At 35.9% G+C, this 23,808-nt stretch overlaps 1 protein-coding gene across 1 annotated transcript in view; it reads right to left on the bottom strand.

The window, feature by feature from the left end:
- grm7 (glutamate metabotropic receptor 7) overlaps positions 1-18,924 on the bottom strand; it is a 239,051-nt gene extending 220,127 nt beyond the window's left edge. Inside the window, exon 1 of the mRNA XM_015347912.2 lies at positions 17,177-18,924. Coding sequence (XP_015203398.1) covers positions 17,177-17,680 — 504 coding nt within the window. The 5' untranslated portion in view covers positions 17,681-18,924. The remainder of the gene's footprint in view (positions 1-17,176) is intronic.
- Positions 18,925-23,808: the final 4,884 nt, after the last annotated feature.

The following is a 23,808-nucleotide window of genomic DNA, read 5'->3' as shown; positions in this document are numbered from 1 at the left end:
AAATATCACAACAGGGAGCCCACAGCAATGCTGTCCATGCATCACATCTAAAGAGAACAAGATATGAACACCAGTTTACAGCAGAAGCTCAGTGTATTTACAGTATGAAAGCATGTCCAATGTTTATAGGAAAACAGAATTGATAAAGACTGAGTGTGACAAAAACTTCGCTTGCCATGCATTAAACTCTGCAAAACTCTATGAATATTGATAGAAAATATTGTACATCAGTACCTTATTTCGGATGTAGCTTTGTTGACTAAGTGTATAATTGTTCTTTGTGATAAAATATTGAAATCAAGATAATTTCAATAATTTCATAATAATAATGGATGGTTAGTGCCTGGTATTGCGTAAAACTGGACCAAATTAGTTATGAGTCTGAATATTTTAGCAGAGTTTAAATTAACGTAAAGGAGAAAGATATGAACATGTTGTTTGACTAATGAAGATTTTATGGTTGCTATCGGCAGTGTTGAGGCAGCCTGTCTGTGAGAACTACTTCCCAAAGAATGAAATGTTGAGCTTTATCAATCAGCAGGCTACTCCAGAGAGACCAGGAAACCAACTCTTAGAGGGAAAGGCCACATTGGAATTGCCACAGAAGCCAAACGCCACATCTGTTTGATGTTTCTTCATAACTGTATTCAGATTGCAGTGACCAGAGCAACAGAAACTTACAGGCAGAAGATACCCACTCGTCAACAAAATAACTACAGTTTGCTGGCTGCATGAAAATGATCTACGTGGTTGTAGGTCGCTCAGGGATAACAGAATATTGACAGCTGAGAGACTAAATAGCCATAGAGACAGCAAGAATTACTGAAATAAATATTAATTAGCTTCTTCCACTTCACAGCACTGAAGAAGCAGAACCAACTAAAAGGGCTTTTGATGCCTCTTTGTGCATATATTTATAAAGTCAGCAGCCACAGCCAGCTGTTTTCACCCTTCTTAGGAGTCTTCATTATGAAACAGCTAATTCTGATCAGTGAAATGGAAATATGTGTATCTTACAAGGAACAGAATGTCATGAAATAGCAGGAGCTAATTATCCATTCCCACATATGGTATATAACAAAAGATTCAGCTCTGGAGTCTGTGTTATCTTGTACTCAGCACCAATGACTTGTTATACCTTGTCTATGTAATGAAATACTGTATGTGAGCTGTGGTTTGGTATACAGTTATATGCTAACTCTACATCTATGGCACAGATATTAGAATGGAAAGAAAATGTAATTAAGCATATGGTATTCACTGTGAGGTCTTATCAGAATTATTTTCTGATAAGAAAATATTTTCTGATAAGATAATTCTGATAATTATCAGAATTATTTTCTTTAAATCTAGCCTATCCAAAACCAACATTTTATTACATCCCAACAAGTCATAAAACCTTTGGAAGAAGATACACCTCTAAAATCATGAAATTGATGGAGCAAAATGTATTTTCAAGTATGTCTTGATCCCGAACAGGGTAAGTAAAATAATGCTTATGTTTTTGCGTTGCTTTTGCAAGAAGAAAATGATTACAGATTAAAAATATAAGAATCTGGTTACTTAAATATCTTGGCTGTTGATATGACACATTATGATTGCTAAACCAACCTGAAGGCATCATAAAGGTATCTAAAATGAAATAATTATTCTTGTGAAGGCTAACTAATACCCTAAACCACCCCCTCAAGCATGCAGCCCTCTATGCCTGTCAGCTGCATATATTCCACTTGGTTTGAGCTCCTTCAGATTGGAAGCCTGAAAGAGTGGGTGTGTGTTCATGTGTGACCTGATAAGCTTCTCTTAAGGCATTGTTTTCATATTCTAGCATCTTCCATGTATTTTGTAAAGGAATTATTTCTGACAAGGAGTTCCACCAGATTAGGCTCTTGGCTGCAGTTCCTTAAACTGATGAATTAAGACCCTACAGGGAGGAAGGGAAAATGGCAGAGAACCCACTTTGAAAATACTGTCACCATGACCATAAGGCCTCAAGTGCAATAACGGAAAAGGGACTAAATATAGTGTGAACCATCAAACAGGCTTACCATCCAGGTGTGATTCAACATTTATTGCCATTTCACCCTAACTTAGAAAGTCTATACCCAGAATGACCTCTCCTTGATCCTGTCCTTCAGAAGGTGCTTCAAACAAAAAAAAAGATAGAAAGCACAGGGGAAAAAGTTCTAGTTTGCAGTGCTCAGAACATCCCTTCCTCTGCATGGCTGTGAGTGGTTTGCAAACACCCTCTGGGCTAAAAACGAAACACTTGCAAAGGTGGTTCCTAGTTTTATCAAAAGGTCATCCAAAAGAGTAACACACAGCATTTCTTTGAAAGAAACACTAAATTATATTAATATCAGCCAAACAACTGTTTCCTTTGATCTCATGTGCTGCATTTGGAAGAGCAAGCCCATTGTTTAAAAATGCATTTTGGAAAATGGTCAAAATGTAATACAAGGCCATTTGACAAATGACCAAATCAATACCACTTGTAAACAGTTTATTATAGAATGGATGGATTATTGTACTGTATAATTTAGTAACTAATTTATTATAGATTAGATTAAAATTATATTACATCAAACTTTGTAGAAAGCTGAAGTCCAATATATTAGCTACTTCAGATTAGCTGCATTTTATATTATCCTATGAATATACTGTACAAGCATCCAACTTCTTTACAGAACTTTGTCAGGTTAATGCAGGGTTGAAGACCTGATTACCAAATGAACATTGTATACTTGGAGACATGAAGTATTATTTTACAGCCTTTGCCCACCATTCCAAAAAGTGATAGCAACCTTCCAAAGAACCAATTAAGTGAATTCTGAAGTATTTAATACAAAATCAGTTAAGCATTTAAAGAAAGACATAAACCTTTCCTAAAATCTTCAGATTTACATCGGATGTGTTATTTATGCTAAAGACCCCTCAAAGATAGACCACAGTTGTAATTTGCTTAGGACAACTGAAAATAGGGGTTGTATGTTCAATATATGTGACTGTGTTGCCATTTGAAAAATATTTCCCAGCTCTAATCTGGTGTTATACAAATATTACATAATCATATAAAAAATGGCTGACAGATTAAATGAATATGTCACACAGATGTTTACTAAAGAGGTACAGTAGTCATCAAGAAACCTCTAACTCAGGAAAGGTTATTTGATATTTGTAGGACTGAAGAGACAGAGGTTTTATACTGTTGGTATTAAAACCTCTTAAGATAAATCTTCATCGCCAAGAATTATACCAAGTGTACATGAAAAAACAACAGTTTCATAGCCCATTAGCAAACGTATTCTGTCAGTAACTCAGGCGTAATACTTACTGATAGGAAAATTGCTAACTTAGCTCCCATTCATAAAAAGGGAGACAAAACTGAAGCAAGTAATTATACACCAATACATTTTACAGCACTTCTATTACATGAACAGCAACTCTGTGGAGATAGTGATAAGAACTAGGGCAAAGTCTACATCTCCTTAGATAGGGTAGATCTTTCTTAATTATCTTGTTAGAGTTCTTGGAACAAGCAACAGCAGAACTAATGACAAATAGAACATATTGTATGATAATGTTGCATGCCTGGTCATAGGATAACATTTCCTTTTTGTTTTCTCTAATTCAAATGTTCTTTCCCTGTTTTAAGCTGGCAGAAGCCCATCATGTTCATTGGTATTTCATCGTCTATTTACTGTAGATAGCCTTTGCCATAGGAACTCTTCAAATGGCCAAGAAAACTTAAGCCTTCATCAGCACAGCTTGTCCTCACCCACGTGTTGTCTTTTTTATTGATCAACATTTGCCTTTGTTCACCTTTTCATACTGCAGGCAGGATCCTTGAAAACAAAAACAATGATTTAGTCCTACTTTTCAGCATTCTTTTTATACCAATGCCACTTTTTGCAGCATCAAGAATGATAGGCCCTTATCTTCCTCTACTTATCATTTTACTCTATAAATGAGTGGGGTTAGCCACCCAGGCTCTAGGGAGATATACTGTAGTTGACAACTCATGTTCATAATCAGGTTTCTCTCTTGGAGTGCCACTGAGTTTATAAACTCCTACAACCACCACTCCTCCTTTTCATATGAATTTGGTGTCAGCAAAACATAATTCTCACTGCTGTCTGAACTTTAGCATCATTTGAATAATACATTTAGTTTCAGGGAATACAATGAATGAATAGTAAAAATTAACTGGCTATCTTTTTTAGAAATTCATTGAATTTTTCATGTACAGTTGCTTTTTTGCTGCAGTGCATTCTGTATACAGTAGGCCTGGAATGCGGTAATGAAGGTCAGGTTATTATTGTTTCCCTCTGTAACCTGGAATCAAGAAGGGAGCTACAGGTAAGGGAAATGTATGGGAGTTTAATGGGGTAGAGGGAGCCTGTGGAAAATGGTTGTTTTTCAAAGATGTGAATGAGTTAATAACATCCTCTCAGCAAGAAGCACAGGTGATAAAGGTAGCAAGTCTGTCTATCCCTTTTCTAACCACTTTATGCAATTCAGGGTCAATTCGGGGGAAATGCAGGAAAGCAACAGTACAGTAGGCTACATCTTGGACACCACATCAGCCCATTGCAAGACACACATAGACATAAATACATACACTCTCACACCAGGACCAGTGTTCCCAGAAACCAACTAACCTATCAGTATGTCTTTGGGCTGTAGGGAAAAAATGTTATGTAAAAAGAAGCTTTACCTGCATGTCTGTGTATACTGTAAATAATTAAACTTCCACTAGGAATAAGTTACCTGTTGTTGAAGGGTTAATGTGGTTTATTGGGTGGGAATAAGGGACACCTACTAAAGTAAAAAAGCACTGCTCAATGTGTTTACCAAGTTTTCAGTAGACGATGCATATTGTACACTGTATGATCTATTTGAAAACTACGTTTTTTAACATTACAAAGCACATACTGTACCAAGAACTGTTGTACAAATACAGCATGGATATTTAGTGCTATATGTAGTTTTTTTTATTACATATACTGTATATGCTTTGTCTTGTCTCCTAGAAAAATAAACTTCAGAAAAAATTAACATTTTCAGTGCTTTGTAGATATTTACACAATGTACTTTCTATGGCTATACACTTTTCACACCTTTATTTTGTCTTTGCATGCAACAGTTCTTTTAAGAAGTGTAATCTTTAAATTAAATCCTTTTTATCATTTTTTTACCAGATAAAAGTTGTAAGTCATTTTCTGCAGCTAGGAATCTCAAAATATTTTTTTTTCACATAAATTCAGATATCAAATTGCTGCCATTGGATACAGACAGCAGTGTGTTTGTTTCTTTGTGAGGCACAGACTGTGGCAAAGGAAATCTAAAGGGTTTTAAAGCATTTTAATGCCACTCTCATTGAGTCCTGCTTGCATACTCCTAGGAGTAGCTCATACACTGAGTGTGAGAGTCACTGTAATGATTTTTGAAACATGAGAATGTAAAACACCACATAACATAATCCTTGACAATGGCAAAGTACATATTAGCTTACATTTAAAAATCCAATGGTAAAGTTCAACAACATGCACAGAATACTGATTGCCCCACACATCACAATTCACAAATGCAAGAAAGCAGAGTGCAAACATTTAGTTTTTTCCTTCTTTAAGAAATGTGAGAAAATTAAATATTTTTCTTGTTCCTCTGCAAATACAGCTTAATTATATTATCACATAGGAATATGGAACTCATTTGCATTTTTTTAACTTGTGACACTTGCTGTAAAATAAATAATTCAGTCCAACTGTAACAAGAAGCAGAGTTATCTCGTTAAATATAAAAACATGAAAATAAATCAAATTGATTTCCTTGATGCTACAGTACCACATTTTGCAATGCGTTGGTACAGAGCATTATCCTTTGACAATGACACACAGCTGAGGAATAGAGTTAATTACTGTCCAGTGATGTTCTCTACCACTATCTTTTACAAAATATTAAACAATACCAAATACTTTTTCATAACTCACCATTTAAGCAACTATGAAAGTACTAAATTGAATTGATAATTTGATCACTGAAATAGTTATACAATATTATAAATATAAGTATTACCATATGTAAAACTCTTGATCTATTTGAAATAAAAATATTTTAAGAATTCATGGCTACTGCTTCACAAGAGTTTTGTGCTCATGAGTGCCATCTTCCAACCTGCATTTGCATGTATTTTTAATATTTTATCTCAGCTCTTTTAAGGTGTCAACAGAAAATACACTTGTTCTGGGTTTATATTAGGAAATGTTTGAACTGCCCTTCCCGAAAACAGAAAGAAACAGAAAAACTTTCAGTTCTCATCAATGAGGCATGAGAATTTCCTTCTATTTTCAGACATTGCAAGAGAGCTGGCATTACAACATGTGGTTAACTGTATACAGGTTAATAAAAAAAGACTGTCCTGAGTCTTGAAGCTAAATTGAAATTATCATCTCAGCTTTCACAGATGTCTGAGAAAAGGCAGAGAGGTGCTTGGTGTTAAAACCAATTAGTGCTCGCATTTATTGAAAGAAAATATTAAGAGCTGAGCTTGAGAACCAGTCAAGTGGAAAATAGATATATGATATCTAAAATTAGGTTTTCCTATGTAAAACGAAAAGGTGCTCTCCTTCTTTATGCTGTGAAACTTGTCATGCACCAGAATTACCCGTTGTTGAAATCCAGATAACAGACTTGTGCTGCCTTTCCACTTTAAAGTGACAATTCTAAAAATAATACTTGCTTATTTGCTCACAAAACATACACTTGGTAGCATTTTTGAAGTTTCACCACCTGTGACTTATTATTTTTCCCATTATTCATTTCAATATTGTATTCATTTGCTTATTTTGTTTTTAGAAATCATACACAATAATGTATTGTGACATGCTCATACGCAATAAATGGGTACCTCCTTTTAAAAGGGAAATCCTTGGGAATTTTGTTGCAGTCTGTTTCAGATGACCAGTTAAGGGTTATTCTCCTTTAGGTTCTAAATGAATTGAACATTACATAAAGTGTTACAACATTTGTAATTTTCACCCCCTCCTCCATCCAAACAACTCTGTACTTTACTCACTGTAAAATACTGGTAAATTAGCCACTACTAAAGAACAATAGCAATACTTAGCATGCACAATGTTGTTGCCTTTATTTTCAATTAATTTTGTTTAATAAATTCAAAGCTTAACAGAGAAGTCCAGTTATTTGCTTGTAACTTGTATTTAATGTCTCTACAGGGACTTGTTAACCAGTGTTCACAGACATTAAACATGAATATCTGCATTATCTAACTAAAAACAATTACACTAAGTCTAGAGTGAAGAACCATTGCCTCTGCATGCACCCAAAAAGGAAACTGCTTCTACAATGTATACTATAACAAGTTGCATTGGGCATTAGCCAGCAATTAATAAGAAGCTTTCCTTTAAATGTTTGCACTGATCTTGAATAACCTTTACAAATACAGAAGCAGACATTGGCAGCAGTGACCAAAAGCAGCAAAGATTAACGAGACTGTCAGCCTTGCCTACCTTCTGTGAATGATTCAGAACTGTACTATACCTATGGGAACAGTGTTCATTTTGCCTTTTAAAGAACATAATTGTTCAGCACCGGCATTCCTTCTTTACTTTAAAGCACAGAGAGGTATTTACTTGAGTCATTAAGATGCTTCTGACTAGCAGTCCTCTTTCTGCCAAATTCCTATCTGCCTGGCATTATTCAGTCTTATAGATCCTTTCAGAAGAACCCAGGATGGGTTGATGAAAGGGTAGTTTTAAAGGTTAGTACTGCAGAGAAAAGGGTCATGTTTCTGCAACATTTGTCTCTTTGGCAGTTCACTTGTCCACCTGTGAGTAGTGCCCACACACATTGCTCTTTCATTATCTTCCAACTGTCCGATGCCAGTTCTTCTGATCACAGACTATGTTAGAACTGTTTATACCTTTGCAGTTGTGATATTTCAGACATTAGGTTAATTTGGATGTTTTATAAGACAGATGGGTAAAAGATAGCCAAGTTTGCAATGTAGAATATACAGTATATATATTCTCTGATTGTTACATTTTCAGTTTTTTTGTAAAATAGGGATTCTTGCACAGCTGGTTTAAGATACATTTTATGAACCAAGATCTGCATAAATACAGTATTCTTGAAGAAGTGTTTCAAATAGGACATTAGGCCCAGATTAATTTTTAGACAACAGCAGATATTAAGGTATCGCATGCATAATATTGTATACAACTACAATACATTATTTATCTTCTTCTTCTTCACATTTTCCCACATGTGGGGTCTGCTTATTTGCACTGATTTTTCCACTTCTCGTCTCGTCTCGACAGGTGACTTTTGCGAGGCGCATGTTGCCTTTCAGGCGATCCAGCCAGCACGTAAATGGTCGTCCACGAGGCCGGTGGCCTTCCACATTCAATTCGAGGGCGGTCTTTGCCATTGATGTGTCATTGCTGCGGTGCACGTGTCCATACCATCGCAATACATTATTTATCATTATCATCTAATGTTCCTCGAAATTTGTAGGTTTTCATAACAATTGTACGAAACAATTTGTAGGTTGTTTTCATGAAGTTGTTCAGTTCAATATTTCCATTCTTACAATATGTATTTAGAGAACATTTTATTATTTAGAAGGGCATTTTTAAGTTTCTCTGCTTGATTCAGTATTTACTTTGATAATTTACTAGTGTTCCATGTCTATTTCTCTCTGTCAGCCATTGAACTGCAAATTTGTGTTCTTCACTTTAAAAAGGCCTATATATCTGAACACAGAAAGAGTCAAATAAAAATAAGCATTTGTATATTGCACTTGTCTTTATTATTAATGGAGGTGCATACCCTTTGTTAAATAAAAATAAAAGTGTCAGGGCAACCATATTCTTAATCTAAGACCTTAAAGGTGCACCTGTTATCAAAGAGAGAATGAATGAATGAATGCTGAGAATATTTAACTGCTAATCTTGGCATTATTGATTTATTCTCCAGCAAAAAAAAAACTATACACATGGGTTATTTCTTTCTATAGCAACACAAACCAACTATAATACAAACACATGTAAGTAATTTGCAAGGAGTTACTGTATATTCATATTTCATGATATGTTAAACATCACACTTATAGTACAGTATGAATACTTAAATTTACATTTACAGTAGTGATTGTGTTAATGCTGAGGTTTCTGCTCCACATCTTGCTGGAATGAAAACCTATGACTGAGGCTTTGCTTAACAAATTAGTTTAAATTTGATGTTAGGGCATAACATTTTGTGCTCTGGTGAGTCTGGGCCTGTATTTAACAAAAATAAACCTGATGACTACAAAAGGGCTTGATGGAGTTTTAACCCTTTGACTCTTATCTGTTTGTCAACTCTCTGAAGTCAGGTTTTGATGTCTCTGGAAACAAGATGCGTATGTTTAAAAACATGGATTCCTTTATCTGAGGCACTCCAGAGCAACACAGCCGCTAACAGTGCTATGTGGAAGGAGTGTTTCAGAGGTTCATTAAACACTGCTAGAAACTGTGAAGATGTATCATTCTGATGAAAAGGTCCTAGGCAGTAAATCTTGGCTATCTATTTTCTGGCAAGTCACATATGGCTGCAGTTGTGTGCCAGCCTCTTCTGAGATAGTAAACAATTGCTTTATGCACATTGTGAAGCCTTGCAATTAAAGGACTCTACCTACTGCTGTCCAAGGATTTCATTCCTTTCAACTTCCATCAAATGGGAGACAGTACAATAAGACTACTCTGTATGAAACTTAAATTATTGTGTACTTGCATTCATTCAATTCAAATGTTTTGCTTTTAAATATATACTGTATCTCAACATTTCTCTTGCCTTTTAATTGCTTTCTCATATTGTGTACAAGATATGATATGTACTGTACATACAGTTATGCTTCATGGATAGCCTCTTCTATCTCAGTGTTTTCTAGTTTCATATTCATAGTTTACAGAATGTTGCTGTCTGTATGCAAAATGAAAATATTATTGAAGATACTGTATATCACTTAATGTATAATTTCATTGTCTCAGAAAACGTATATTTAAAATAGGACATCATAACATCTCAGTTATGTGCTAAGGCATTCAACATTTTAATCATACAGACATGTCCATTACAGTCAACATTACATTCAACTTTCAATGTCTAACTAGCTTTCACTGCAGTGTGTTAGCATATCAAATAATAAATCAAGGAAGTATCTGTAAATATGAAGAAATAATTAACCCATCATTAACAAGTAAAGTCCTGTTTACCCTTTTTATACAAATGGGAGAACAGGATTGATACTCTCATCATTCATTTTGACTCTCCTCATTTCAAAGAACATACAGTATGCAACATGATGATCAATACGAGATAAATCAGCTGCACAAATAAAAAGCAGCCATCGGGGGGGGGAATCCAATGCCCACCTGGATAGCTCCCATGGGCGAGATTAGGGAAAAGATAACAAGCAGCACACGCAAATAAATTCTTCTTATTTTGGCTCATGTTCATTTTTATCTATTAGTCGATCATATAGCATTTACCATCTGAAGGATAACTCTCTACACAATCTTTTTTATTAGAAGCTCACGAGTGCAATTACAAATCAATCTGCTGCTATGATGATGAGTGTCTCTGGAAAATATGCAGCTTACGAGGTGCTAGGTATCAATCGATTGGTGAAGGAAATATTTTATATTCCACATATCACCATTGCTTCCTTGGTAAAATTACTGAAGTGAGTCTGGGTGATTAATTCATCTATTTATTGGGAAGACATTTTTATTTTAAACAAGCGGAGAGCAGAGCAGCACTAGTTGAGGCACGTGCAACTGACTATTCTCTAGTTGGCAGGACTGCTTGTTGCTAACTGAGTTGTGCATGTTACACAAAATATTAAGAAATGTCTAAGTTGTACAGTGAGGTTGACTTCACAGATCTCTTACATAACATTTCAGACCTGAGACATCTAAAAAAATTGTAAGAAATGAGGATGCTGTTTTGTTAAGAATGCAAAAAAAATTAAAAGTACTCATCCCTCATTGGACTGAGGGAGGAAACCAGAGCACCCGACGAAATGCCTACTATACCTTTATTTAATAATAGAGTGTCACATTCTATGTTGTGTTGGAAGCTGACTTCAGCAATACTTTGGGAAAGATAATTAAAACGAGACATTCTTAAATTTGCTGCTGGCTTGGTACCCTTCAGTGAGACACCAGAGAGCCTGTAAATTCTGAAATAATCCTGATGGTAATTTTTTGGACACACTGTTATGAAGAGATACAACCATTTTTTTTCTGCATGTATTATTAATTTCACATTTTAAACCACACAGCTCCTCATTGAATATTTCATGTGTGAATTGCAGATTAAAAAAAATATTATGATTTGTAACATCTAATCCTTAACTGTGACTTTTTCACTTCATGTCAATGCATGGCGTGAGTTATTAATACTGTCATCCTCCTAAAGCCCTCCTGGCTTTTAGCATAGGGGAAGCATTAAGGGAAAGAGATTATACAAACAGGAGAATGTTCATTGTACACTAACTGATAACTTTTTTAAAGTTACTCTGTCACACTTATTGGTTACGCTAATAACAGACCAGCAAATATAAAGGACTGCTGTTTAAGCTTAAGCTACAAAATTCAAATTTAATGAGTAAGGCTTGTTTCAAAAAGATGTTCCACCAAGGAGGAACACAAGGGAGAACAAGAAAAAAAAGTGTGGTAAATCTTGCCTCATTACTAATATAAACCATGTCAATAAGAAAGTGGAGGAGAGGGAGGGGAGGAACAAGAACAAATTAATGTTTTATTTTTAATGATATCTTGCCAATTAAATTAACTAAGCTCTCCTCAAAGCATTTAACAGCAAACAAAACAACCATTTGAGTGTGTTTGGATTACAATCTCTTCAACGCTGAATACTAAAGCAGATGTAGAACACTGAAGCGTTTCACAGTAGATACAAGAAAGAAAAGCCAAGACCTCCATTGTACCTCCCTCCCCCTGTGCTGGTTAGAACTTTTTTTGTATTTCAAAATGAAAAGAAACTGACATATGTAGAAGCTCACTCACTTTTTACCAGATGTCTGTATCTTGAACAGTTAGCAGATAGTAAAAATGAATCATCAACGACAGTAATCACAGAAGGATTGATTAGCATCACAAGATATCTGCATGGGCTTTGAAGACATACAGTATGTTGAGTAATAAAATACAGGTACTGTACATGCTAGCCTTGATCTAAACAGGACAACTGCTGAAACACTTTAAGGATTAACATGTGACAGTTATTATGTTGTATGTGCATGAATCAAAACATTTAGGAAACAAAGCTTTTGCTCACACCATAATCTGTCCTGCTATCCCATATATTGATCCAATATATTTCATTCTCATGTTACTATTTTTAGCCAATATTATCACTGCTGAGGATACGCCTTGCACTGCCTATGACAAATGCCAAAGCAGAAGTAAAGGTATTTAATCAACTGGAGTTTTAGAAAAACATCAAAGATCAGGAATTTCTTACTCCCACCACAAAATGATTACAGTACAAACAGTAAAGCTTAACATTTGCTTTAATCGTGATCAAAACCCATATAACTTAAATATGAACAATGTCTCATGTGCCAGTAGAAATGATTAGTGTTATTCCTGTAACCAAATCTAGGAAGTGAGCAAAAGAAGAAAAGAATTGAGAACTTCATTTCGGAAAAGAAAATAAAGATATCTGTAGTACTCTAGAGATGACAGACTATGCAACATCTACCCACATTTATTTTGATGATGAGTAAAAGTAAATCTCTTAGCTACAAAAGCTTTGCTATTTCCCTCCCTTTTAAAAAAGGAGATAATTTAATTAACAAATTAGTGTTCTTGATTTGAGTGGGGGAAGTTAGACAGTTCCTCTCTTTTGGCATGATGGCTGGCTGTCCCATGTGTTTGTTTAGGGAGTTTCTTTTTGATAGCTGCTGTCATTTGTAATTCTAGTGCAGCCGTGTGATTCTTCATTCCTAATTAACAGGCAATCCCTGATCCAAGTGGAATGTATAAATTAACACCTCCTTCTTTGAAATAATTGTAGTGCTACGCATCAAACCTAAAAATATCACAGGACTGATTCTAGATTCATACTGCAGCATTTACTACAACACTATAATCGTGTAGGACTTTTGTACCATTAAATAAAATGCATTGAAAAAACAAAGCGCCAATATTCACACAACTTAACAAGGCTTCTTTAAAGGTTCAGGGATAGGGAAACTAATGGTAAGGATAGATTCAGAGATTTGTAAAACCTGGTAGAACAAGCCTTATGTGTTTGCAACTGAATGTCTGAATATCAGAAAACCATGTCTCTGCATCTACTTTAATTTGCTCTTCCCTGGTGGCATTAGATTTGTCACAATGCATGCAGTGACACACACATGCCATGAAGCTAGTTTAGAGTTTGCAGAGCTTTGCATGGCCAGAGTAATTAGAATGACTGTCAAGTGCAGAATTTTTGCTGAAATACGGTATATGGAATATATTTTGGAATTGGCTTTCACAAACCCAAAAAGGTAGATTTAATAGTAATTACAGCACCTTGTTGAAATCATTGAACACTTACTGTAACTTGAACTGACAATCTCTAGTTGTCACAGTCTTGGAGGCATTAAATCAATAAGGTTTACCGTGGCAAAATTGTAGGTTGTTATATGTTGTATAGAAAATCTTTAGACTCTATTAAACCAAATCATGCCCTTGTCTGACAAACAGCACCAGTTTACAAAGCAACTTACTTTAAACCTAGATGTAGTTACAAGCAATTTCTCCAAAAATACACCATAGCTGTATAAAACTATTTACTGTATACAATACTATTACAATATCGGGGTGGCAGAGTGGCACAGTAGTAACAATGCTGCCTCACAGGACTAGGGTCATGGGTTCAGTTCCTAGGGTGCTATCACTAAGGGGTTTCCCTGTATTCATGTGGGTTTCCCCTGGGTGCTCCAGTTTCCTTGCAGAGTGCAAAGACTTGCTGGTAGGTTTACTGAATTCAGTCAAATTGAACCTGCTGTGGGGAATTTAAAAAAAACACACTCTGTTTTTTTAAATTTCTTTCTATGTCACACGTGCAATGAATACGAAAGTTTTTGAACACCTGGACAATAGTCCAGACTTACAATTTCTTAGAATCCCATTGAGAACCTTCAAGCAGAATTGCTTTCTCAGACACAAAATCACCAGAGTCCTTCTGACCACACTCGCCTATTGGTTGTTTTTAAAACAAAAGTGGTTTTGAACTTAAAATGACTATGGATTCATTTTGTGTTTCATTTCATTTTATTTTTTCATGTTTGAGGGAGTAACGATGCCAGTATGGGTGGGTAAGAGGAAAGTACCAACTGCAGTAACACTGATGCATGTGTCTCTTCAGTCTGTTCAGAAGGAAAACATTCAAAACAATGTATTGGCATGTTTTCCTGACACATACAAAACAATGGGTTCTAATACATTTTGTAAAGGACAAGAAGGGGGACATGCCATATGTTTTTCTTTTATTTCAGATTAAATTTCATCTTCAAAATGCTGAGAAAATTAAACAGGGTTATAAATATACCGTAAGATTTAACTAATATTCTGCTGCCTTCTCAAAGTGCTACTACCAGTAAGCAATACTTTACAGCATTTCTTGCAATTGCATTTATAACCAACTTCTGAATGACAAATTGATTTACTTTGTAATTTCCTATTGTGGTAAAATTAGTAGAAGTAGCCACATCTCACAGAAACACGAATAGAACAATAGTATTTTGGGATATTTCTCTGAATGCATTTGAAAGAGCAAAAGTAACACCGGATACTGCCGACACAAGACTAGAAACCTTGCTTTTTATTAATGGTTTAACAACAACCTCAAGCTTTAAATTGTCACTGCAATCTAAGAACTAAAATTCCACAGCAGGATTTCTTAAATCTGTACAGGGGAGTTTTGCTAGAGAATCCTTTCCATGGGGAACTGATCCAGAGTAGTAGAGCATTCACTTTGGTGTAACACTGCTGTTTCATGCATTTGTTACAAGCGCCAAACTCTTCTGCACATTATACCCAAAAGAGACAGAGGGCGGGAAGAAGAATTGCTGTAGCTGAGAACAAAAAAAAAGAATGGAATACAGAAAACTGTATGCGTGTTAATTAGCATGCGCATTCCTATGGATTTGAAAACGGTATGACAATTTGTTTTCTACAATACTACCTGCCGCCGCATTTTGTATAACAGAGAAGCCGAGGTAGACTGAAATGCTACAGGAGAACACAAAGATCTTCACTCGGGAGACCATTTTATATCTAAAACACTTCGTGGTATTTTGCCTCACTGCCACGCTGAACTAAACAGCCGTAAGCAAAGCGACACTTCCATGACAATTGAATCAACTTGTCATACTGCTTAACTGTATTTGTATTGCCTGGTGTTGCAACTGATTTAACTCAAGCAGAAATATCAGAGTACCTGTCAATGTTTTTTTTTTGTTTTTTTTAGGATCAATGTGGCTGTAGGTGAAAACCTTTGAAAGCTACATGCCGTTTCATAATTCTCCTGGTCTGAATAGGAAGAAATCTAAAAAGAAATAGGAATCGATTTAAAATATCTAGCTCTTTGTATACCAACTTATTTATTGTTTATTTTCTTCATCTGTCTCCACAAATCAAGCAACGACTGATTGAACATCAATGTGCATCCTCTCCCAGCTGTTGGATCGAGCAGAGCACTTAAAACATGTTGCTTCCGTAGACAAGAAATGATTCCTATGGGATCAAAATATGAGACAAAGCTTCAGGCTCACGCTACGAGTTTTATCACATTAAGGCAAGATATCAACCCAACCCTTTTAATTGGCTTGAAAAATAATAAAGCACTACGGTATTCCTGTCATACATGTCACAACAAAGCTTCTTTGCCGTCATTGCGTTAATGTTACACATCTTCTAAGATTCCTGGCTTCCAATTGCTACAGTATACCAGAACGGTCTGGCAACGACGCCAGAGCCTATTTGAGTACATTTAGAAAAGAAGCATTCCATACTCTATAGTCTGCAAAAGCGGCGCATGTCTTCCATCAAACCACGTGCTCGTTTATTTTCGTGATGTCATTAAAACAGCAGTACATTAAAAATGTTTTATGACGACAAGGATAAAGTTTTTATATGAGGTTTAACGGAAATGATGCGGGAACAATCTGAAACGCGCAAGCAGGTACAGTATGCTTACTGCAAGGAGCTGTTCTTTCAGCACCACCAGTAGGTAAAGCGCGACTGAGAATTCACGTTTCTGTTAAATAGCGGGTGACAGTCGAATCAGTTTCTAGTTACGACCTTTATACAGTGTACAAGAACTAAGACATTTCAATATCCAGTAAACAGCACGGTAAGAAAGCAGTAAAACTCTCACTTATGTAGCAAGAACGCCGGTCTCCAAATTTCGTAAACGTCACACGATTTTCTATACACTTCGATAGGTTAAGGGATTAAAGCAGATACTTTAGTTGCTTAAGATCTTGTTTAAAACTGCACAAAGATTAATCTGTATTAAATGGTATAGCATTAAATAGAATACTCAATTTAATTAATGGTTACGTCACGTTTTAGTGTACACGAATCGCAGATAAGAGTGTATACTGTATAGAAGGTGACGGTTTCTTGTGAAAAACAAACTAAGAGACCTGCTCTGCAAGTTAAAGTGATTCCCACTAGTATCGGATTTCTTTTCTCAGTTTACAAGCTTGTTTATTGCTAAGATTCCACACTAATGTAAACCCATTTAAATCACCGCCTTGTTTTTCTCTGGTGATTCTTGTGAATGGTTCAATAAATTTAGTGCTTGTCAGAAAGAACCTCTACTGGGAAAAGGTAGAACAGAGCAATAACGGTTGAAAGAAAAATCAAATATGACTAAAGCCAATGGTTTAATGCGGTAATCATCTGGACTGCGGTGTATATCCTACTGACAAAAGGACAAAAAAGGAGGCAAATCAGATGAATAATACTAATATGCAACTTTCAAAAAGTCCAGTAGTCTACTATAACGTATTATAGGAAAAGCAAAGCTTATAATCAAGATGTTCGGTGGTCATTTATCACGGCATCAAGGAAGCAGTGATAATTCTTACCTGAAAAAGCCGCAAAATGTTCGCAACCATAATGGATACAGAACTTGCAGACGCTCCTATCACCCCTACCACCTTCTCAGGCTTGACGAACACGGGGGGTTCTCCGTTGGTACACCTCACATCCGAAGTGTCTTTTTGTATAAGAGCCTGCACAAAAGTAAGGGACTGCTCCAAAGCGTAAGTGTCTCTAGAACACGTATCTAATACCCGTGCTCCTAAAGTGATATTGGGCAAAAGCTCGTCGTCACTATTAATTTGGTCCAAAGCGTACATCATAGCTTCCAGCCTGTGGATCCCGTTTTCCTTTTTGATATCCCCGCAAGGCATTCCGGGGGTACCTCGAGCATGGACTGGGAACAGGCCACCCAAGGTCAGGTCCCCTTCAATTCTTATAGAATGGGGTGCGTAAATCTCCTGGGACAGTGTCAACTCTACCACAACCTTTGCCACCCAAAGCGCTCTCCATAGAAAGTAGGGCTTGAATGCTGTACCAAAACTGGCCATGGTTTCCCGTTATTGGCTCTAAACTGCTAAAGGCACCTATCTAAAACACAGTTATCAGAGGTGTCTGAAGTCATTTAAAAAATAAGCCATTTCGCAATTAAGAAAAAAAAAATTCCAACTGCTTCTGCAAGAAAATTGCGTTATTCACCAAAACTGTGTAAGCTCTGCCCAATACTAAAAATTTCGAAGATGGTTAAAGCGTTCGGCGTCGCTTGTTGCTCCGAAGACAATTCCAAGGAAAAATATTAACTCTAGGAAAAGAAAATTAATAAATGTAATTAAAGACGGCTAAAATTGAAGAAAGGAAAGACAGCTACACAGAAAGCAAGAAAAATGCAACAATATTCCAGAAGAAATGTGGATTAACAGTGGTCCTCACCGCACTGTTAAAATGGTACCACAATATATACTGTATAGAAAAAAACAAAACTAAATAGTAATAAAAAAACAAGTATGCAATCCTATGTGACAGAACTATTTTGAAAAGTTGCGTTTCAAACAAAAGCCACCCATGCCTATTTTTTTCTTCTCGGAAAAAACAAGCAAGAAATTGTTCATTTTTAGATCCGGCACAGCTGTATGAAATCCTCCCCGCTCAGATGAACTTCATCTCGGTTCAGTGTGTGATCAGGTGCAGCGTCCTTCAACAAATGTCCATTCCGCGTTAGTCGCCTCGCATCTGTGGCAAAAATACAAGAAAAAAACCCGAAAGGATGGAGAGAAGCGAAGAGAATACTTAGTGTCTTCCGCTCTGAGCTCTAATGGAAAGGAATGACGCCTCCTTTCACTCCACCCAGAATCAAATATGCATTTGTCAAATGAATGGCTCAGTGTTGAGAGCTTACAAGGCGCGATCAATTGCCAATTTTCTCTAGATCTCGGTATAGGAATGTGATTTTAGCAAAGTGTTATTAGTGCGCAAGGGGCTGGTTCACCTTACACCAGTGTACCATTATCGCACAAGTGTTCATCTCCTGAATATAGAACAGTGAAGCGTCAAGTTTACAACCCCCTTTATTTTCAGTTGCATCTACGGTATCGCTCCCTTCATTTCGCCTTGTCACAAAAAAGAGACGGTAATTTTCGCAGTATTTATTTGCAGTCTCGTTTCTGTTACTTACTCGAGGGACGACTGATTGAATGGAGGAGGTCGAATAACTGTCGATTTTTATTTATTCCCAGGAAAGCACAGAAGTACAGTAAAACGTTGCAGTATCACACAGAGCGAGAGAGAAAGGGCGCTTATGAATTCCTAATCGTCTAGATTACACTTTCGTATGCCCCCTCTCTCTCAGTACGTCTCTCCTAGAAGAACTCCGATTTCATGACCAAGAAGAAAATTAACCCTTAGTATAGTCCATTTCCATGCTACTAGTTCAAGTTACAAATAATAGTCCTTTACTGCACAGGCCAGGATGAAAGACTGCGTTCGCTATGGAATGTAAACTTTAAAGCAGTTTTTTTGCAGTCACATTGATCAGTGCATGTGTCATATCTTCCCTAAATTTGACAGGAGCTAAATGTTATGATGGATATGTTAATTTTTTATGGGTAAAAAGGTGGCTTTATGGGATATCTGACTGTACTTCAAAGATTTAGATTGTGATTATTATTATTATTATTATTATTATTATTATTATTATTAATAATATTATTAATAATATTATTATTCCTTTATAAGTAACTGTTAGATTTCAAATTAGAGGTCTAGATCTAGATCATTTGAAACACTGATAAATTGTGATGATGATTTACAAGTCAACATTATGCATTTAATTATTCTTTGTTAAAGGTGCAGAATGTTTATTAGCTGTAGCAGAGGTTGTATAAAACAACATCTGATCATATCTGAATACATGAGATGCAGTACAGAGACATGTATAAGATGCATATTATTTTCTCTGCATGTCCGTCTTTTTCTCTATTTATGAAAATAATCATGTAAGGTACAGTAGTCATGCTCCTCCATTACAGTATGTTCAGGGTTCAAGGTGTTGCTGCCTTACGGTTTCCAAGAGCCTGCACATCTAGTTTATAGACCTTAAAGCATCCTCAATTCTAGCAGTTGCATTGGTGCTATAACATTAACATAAATTTAATATCCAAATGCCTACAGCAAATGCAGCAAACGCATCCACCCCTTCCAATACAGGCTCATGGGGGAATCAGAGCCTCTCTCAGCACGTAAAGGGTGCAAGACATGACACACCCCAGATGGCATGCCAGTCCATCACAGGCTATGCAAAGACACTGTAAAAACATGCATGCACTCACATCAGGTCCACTTAATCTAATATATCTTTGGACAGTGGGAGAAAACTGGAGCACTCAGAAGAAACCCATACAAATACAGGGAGAACATAGACACACAATGCTGACAGCACCTCTGGAATTAAACCCAGGGCCCCAGTGCTGGAAGGCAGCAAAACTAACCACTTCACTGCCATCAAACGCATATGCAGTCATATTGTATAGTTTCAGATACTGTATACAAAGGTTTCCTTACAGTAGTGATTGTGCAACAGTTGACTACAACAGTTGTACACAAGACGTCCTTATGTACTGTACATAGTCACTTTCAGGATGCAACAGGAGTCTATTTTACGCTGAAACTCTCCTTAATATCCAAGCCCCTGAAATGCCCTGCAAATAGCTGGAGGGATTTTAGGTGCACAGTATTTTCACTTCTTGTAATTCCAAATTGATTATGTATATGAGGAGGTTGTGTCTCCCATTAGACTACAGGCATGACAAAATAAAACAATCTGTACACAAGTCTCTTATAGAACATATGTCCTGAAATGCCCTTAGCAACAGTATCATTGCAGTGTCTGTGGCTTCTCTTTAATATGCTTATGCTACTGTACATGCCCTTCCCATGCTTTACAATCATAAAACATTGCTTTTTTTATTTGCCTGTGCTAAACCAGTTTTATCAAGCACATACTGTAGCTTATGCACTGTATACAGTTCCCAGGGGGAACACTTAATATAATTAATATTAATACTTAAATAATTAATATTGCATTAATTCTTCTGATTATGATCTGTTTCTGTATTGCTTGTTGGAGACTTGGTATGAAGATTTTTGCTAAAGGTGTTTCATTGTTTAATACTGTATGTTATACAACATTTAAATTCTATGAATTATATACTGTAATCAAAGTACTGTTTGTGATTGATACCCAGTGGAAAATAAAGTCCAAAAAGTCATTTGTTAGTTTCAAGACAGATATAAATCCACTTGGAAATCTCTGTATAGTATTAATTGTAGGACATAACATTGATTGTTGCCATCAAGACTTAGAGAGTTGTTCAGTCAAATGTCATATGCATATTCTCAATTGTTGTCCAGCATACTTTATATACTGTAGTATGACAAATGGCAAAGAACACTACCTACTTTAGAATTCAATTTTATTCCTTAATGGAAAAATAACTATTTCCAACAGTAACTTCACACTGTGGGTTTTATGAAGATTTTTAATGTAAAATAGACTGAACATCTACCATATTCTCTGGGTCAAATTGTGAAAATGCTAGGCACGTTTTCATTATTAACCCCCCTCCCTCATTGTACATCAGCAACAAGAACTTGATCATGTTTTTGTTTTCCAATAAAGTTAATGTCCTACTGGGAACACTGACCTCAGATGTGGATATCTAGATCTACAATTAAAAATAAAGTACACTTCTTTTCAAGCCACATTAGAGAGGTTCATAAGCATTTTGTCTACCTTACTTGTTCTTCATTAACCTTGGGCTAATGTCAGCCATGGTCTTCAAAAGCAATCTGTCTTTTTGTAGAAAGGTTGTTTTTAAAGAAGAAATGCACAGAATATTAATCTGTCAACCCTCTTTAAAAGGACTCTGGCTTTGCCAAGTCTCAGATGGTTATCAGTTCACATCCTAGAGATACCAGTGAAACACAGCCTTTTTCCCCCCCAATGCTTGTGATGACTTTGAATTTTGACTGTTATTCTTAATTAAAAGGTACATTTTGCTACTCCTAAAAGGTAGTTCTCAAATTCTGGTCTGCATTATGACACTCATTTTCTCACCCCCCCCTTCTGCTAGCAAGCACTTTAAGTGTGCAACTGACTGTTATTCGTATTCCCTCTTTCCCTTTAACTGTAACTCACATTGATAAAGGAGTTTCATTAGTTTCTCAGAAAGCCTCATTGTAGGCAGCCGCAGGTCAATGTCAGCAATGCATTATTGGATTGACTGTTTTCTAGAAGGCTAATCTTTTGGATTACGAAGAATAGAGGTCTGGGAGCTTCCATTAACTTTAAGGGATTTCATTTTTTTATCAATAAAAGGTGCCGGCTTCTGTTTGTTTGCCAATTAATAACTGCATGTCACACTTACAATGGCAGTTACATTTTCCTAATTAAAATCAAAGCAGCAGCTTAAAAGGCAAGAAAAGAGACTTGATCATTGAGAACAACAGCTACCGTACATGGTAAATATTTACATCTTAAATCCAATGATCATTCCGTCTTTCTGCAGCTATTGTTGCTTATTGACTCTCCAGTGAAGACTGTAATCTACCACAACAAACAAAAAAGGGTTCTGGAAATATGGAACAAGCTACCTAACCATCTGGTTGAAGCCAACACCTTAGATTCCTTCAGGAAACTGCTGGATGAGATTCTTGGATCAATAAACTACTATGGAATAGGGCAGGTGGGCCAAATGCTCGCCTCCTAACCATTCTTAGATTCTCATGTTCTAAAAAAAAGTATTTTTTATTAAATAACTTTTGATAACTCTTAACTCTTGAAAAAACAAATGATTGCCCATACTTTTAAAGGTACGAGAAAACAATTTAATTTGGCATTTACCAATCTCATTTCATTCTCATCACACAAATCCCTAAAACAAAGCTGCAACTTCTTTCTTTATAAAAAAATGCACTTCCTTATTTTAAAAGAAATGTTATTCATCGTGGAAACCTACATTTGCATAGACGTGCTTTGACAGTACATTAATCGCTATTTCCCCAGCAGCATGATGCGTCTCCTGCCAGTTTCAAAGAAAAGTTTCTAAACTAAAAATTATGAAAACCTCTTTATCTGAAGCATGTTGTCAAAAAGCTTTCACCATCTTTGAAATTACACAGTGCATGGTACTGTACCTTCAAGAAAAGTTTTGGAAGGATCGTAAACTGCAACCCACCGCAAGTGTGAGATTAAATGACAAGAAACTGCAGTTTTGACAAACATTTGAAAGTATCAAATCATTTTTTCTCTTTTTGCTTAAGTTATAGGCAGTTAAGAAAGCCAGATTGAAAAGGAAGAAGATACATCTTTAAATTACTTTATCTTTTACACACTTAAAACATTAAAAATCCAAGGAATGCTGTGGTTCAGATTTCAAATTCTAGGGATTCAATATCCTTACTTTTTGGGTTATCTTGCATATGAAAATAATGCTTATAAAAAGAGAAGTTAGTTTATTTCTTGGGTACTATACATGGATTTTTAAGAGTTCAAACCAGTCCTCAAATGTTTACAGATTGTTTACTACTTATTTACTAAACATAGTTTCCTTATTGTGTCTTGCTGATAAATAAAGCTAGACATTAAACAGCTTTTATTGGATTGGAAAATGAAATGTTTCTGGTATATCTCATGAATTAAGCTTGTTCTTTACTTGTGCTTTGAAAAACCTGGTATCCAGGAACATAAACTGCAGATCAAGCTTGCAGATACTGAATCCAATTGCTTTCTGCGTTATTTGAATAGGTCTATGAAATCTTTTATCATCACCCAAACTTTTCAAAAATCAGATTATCCTCAATGTAATTCAGATTCTGCTTAGATAAGGACAAATTTAAATCTATGTATTAAAGAAGGAAAAATTAAGTTGAACTGGTCAATGATAAGCTGGTCAAAAACACAAAGCACCAAAATGTGTTAAAATGTCTTAAAAGGAAAAAAGTCTTAATTCCTGTTAAACACAGGAAATATTGTATACTCTACAGAAGTTCAGCATATTTAAAAAACTTAACAATGTAACAAAACTGCAACCAGAGCAAAAAAATCTCCAAAGGTACTGTATAAAGTGTCCTCACTTTGTATTTGAACGTACTGTATACAGTACAGTATTCTTCTACTGGTAAT

The sequence above is a fragment of the Lepisosteus oculatus genome, chromosome 4, assembly GCF_040954835.1.
Source record: "Lepisosteus oculatus isolate fLepOcu1 chromosome 4, fLepOcu1.hap2, whole genome shotgun sequence".
Lineage (NCBI taxonomy): Eukaryota > Metazoa > Chordata > Actinopteri > Semionotiformes > Lepisosteidae > Lepisosteus > Lepisosteus oculatus.
The sequence above is the reverse complement of the archived record's forward strand: the minus strand, read 5'-3'. Positions and strand labels throughout refer to the sequence as shown.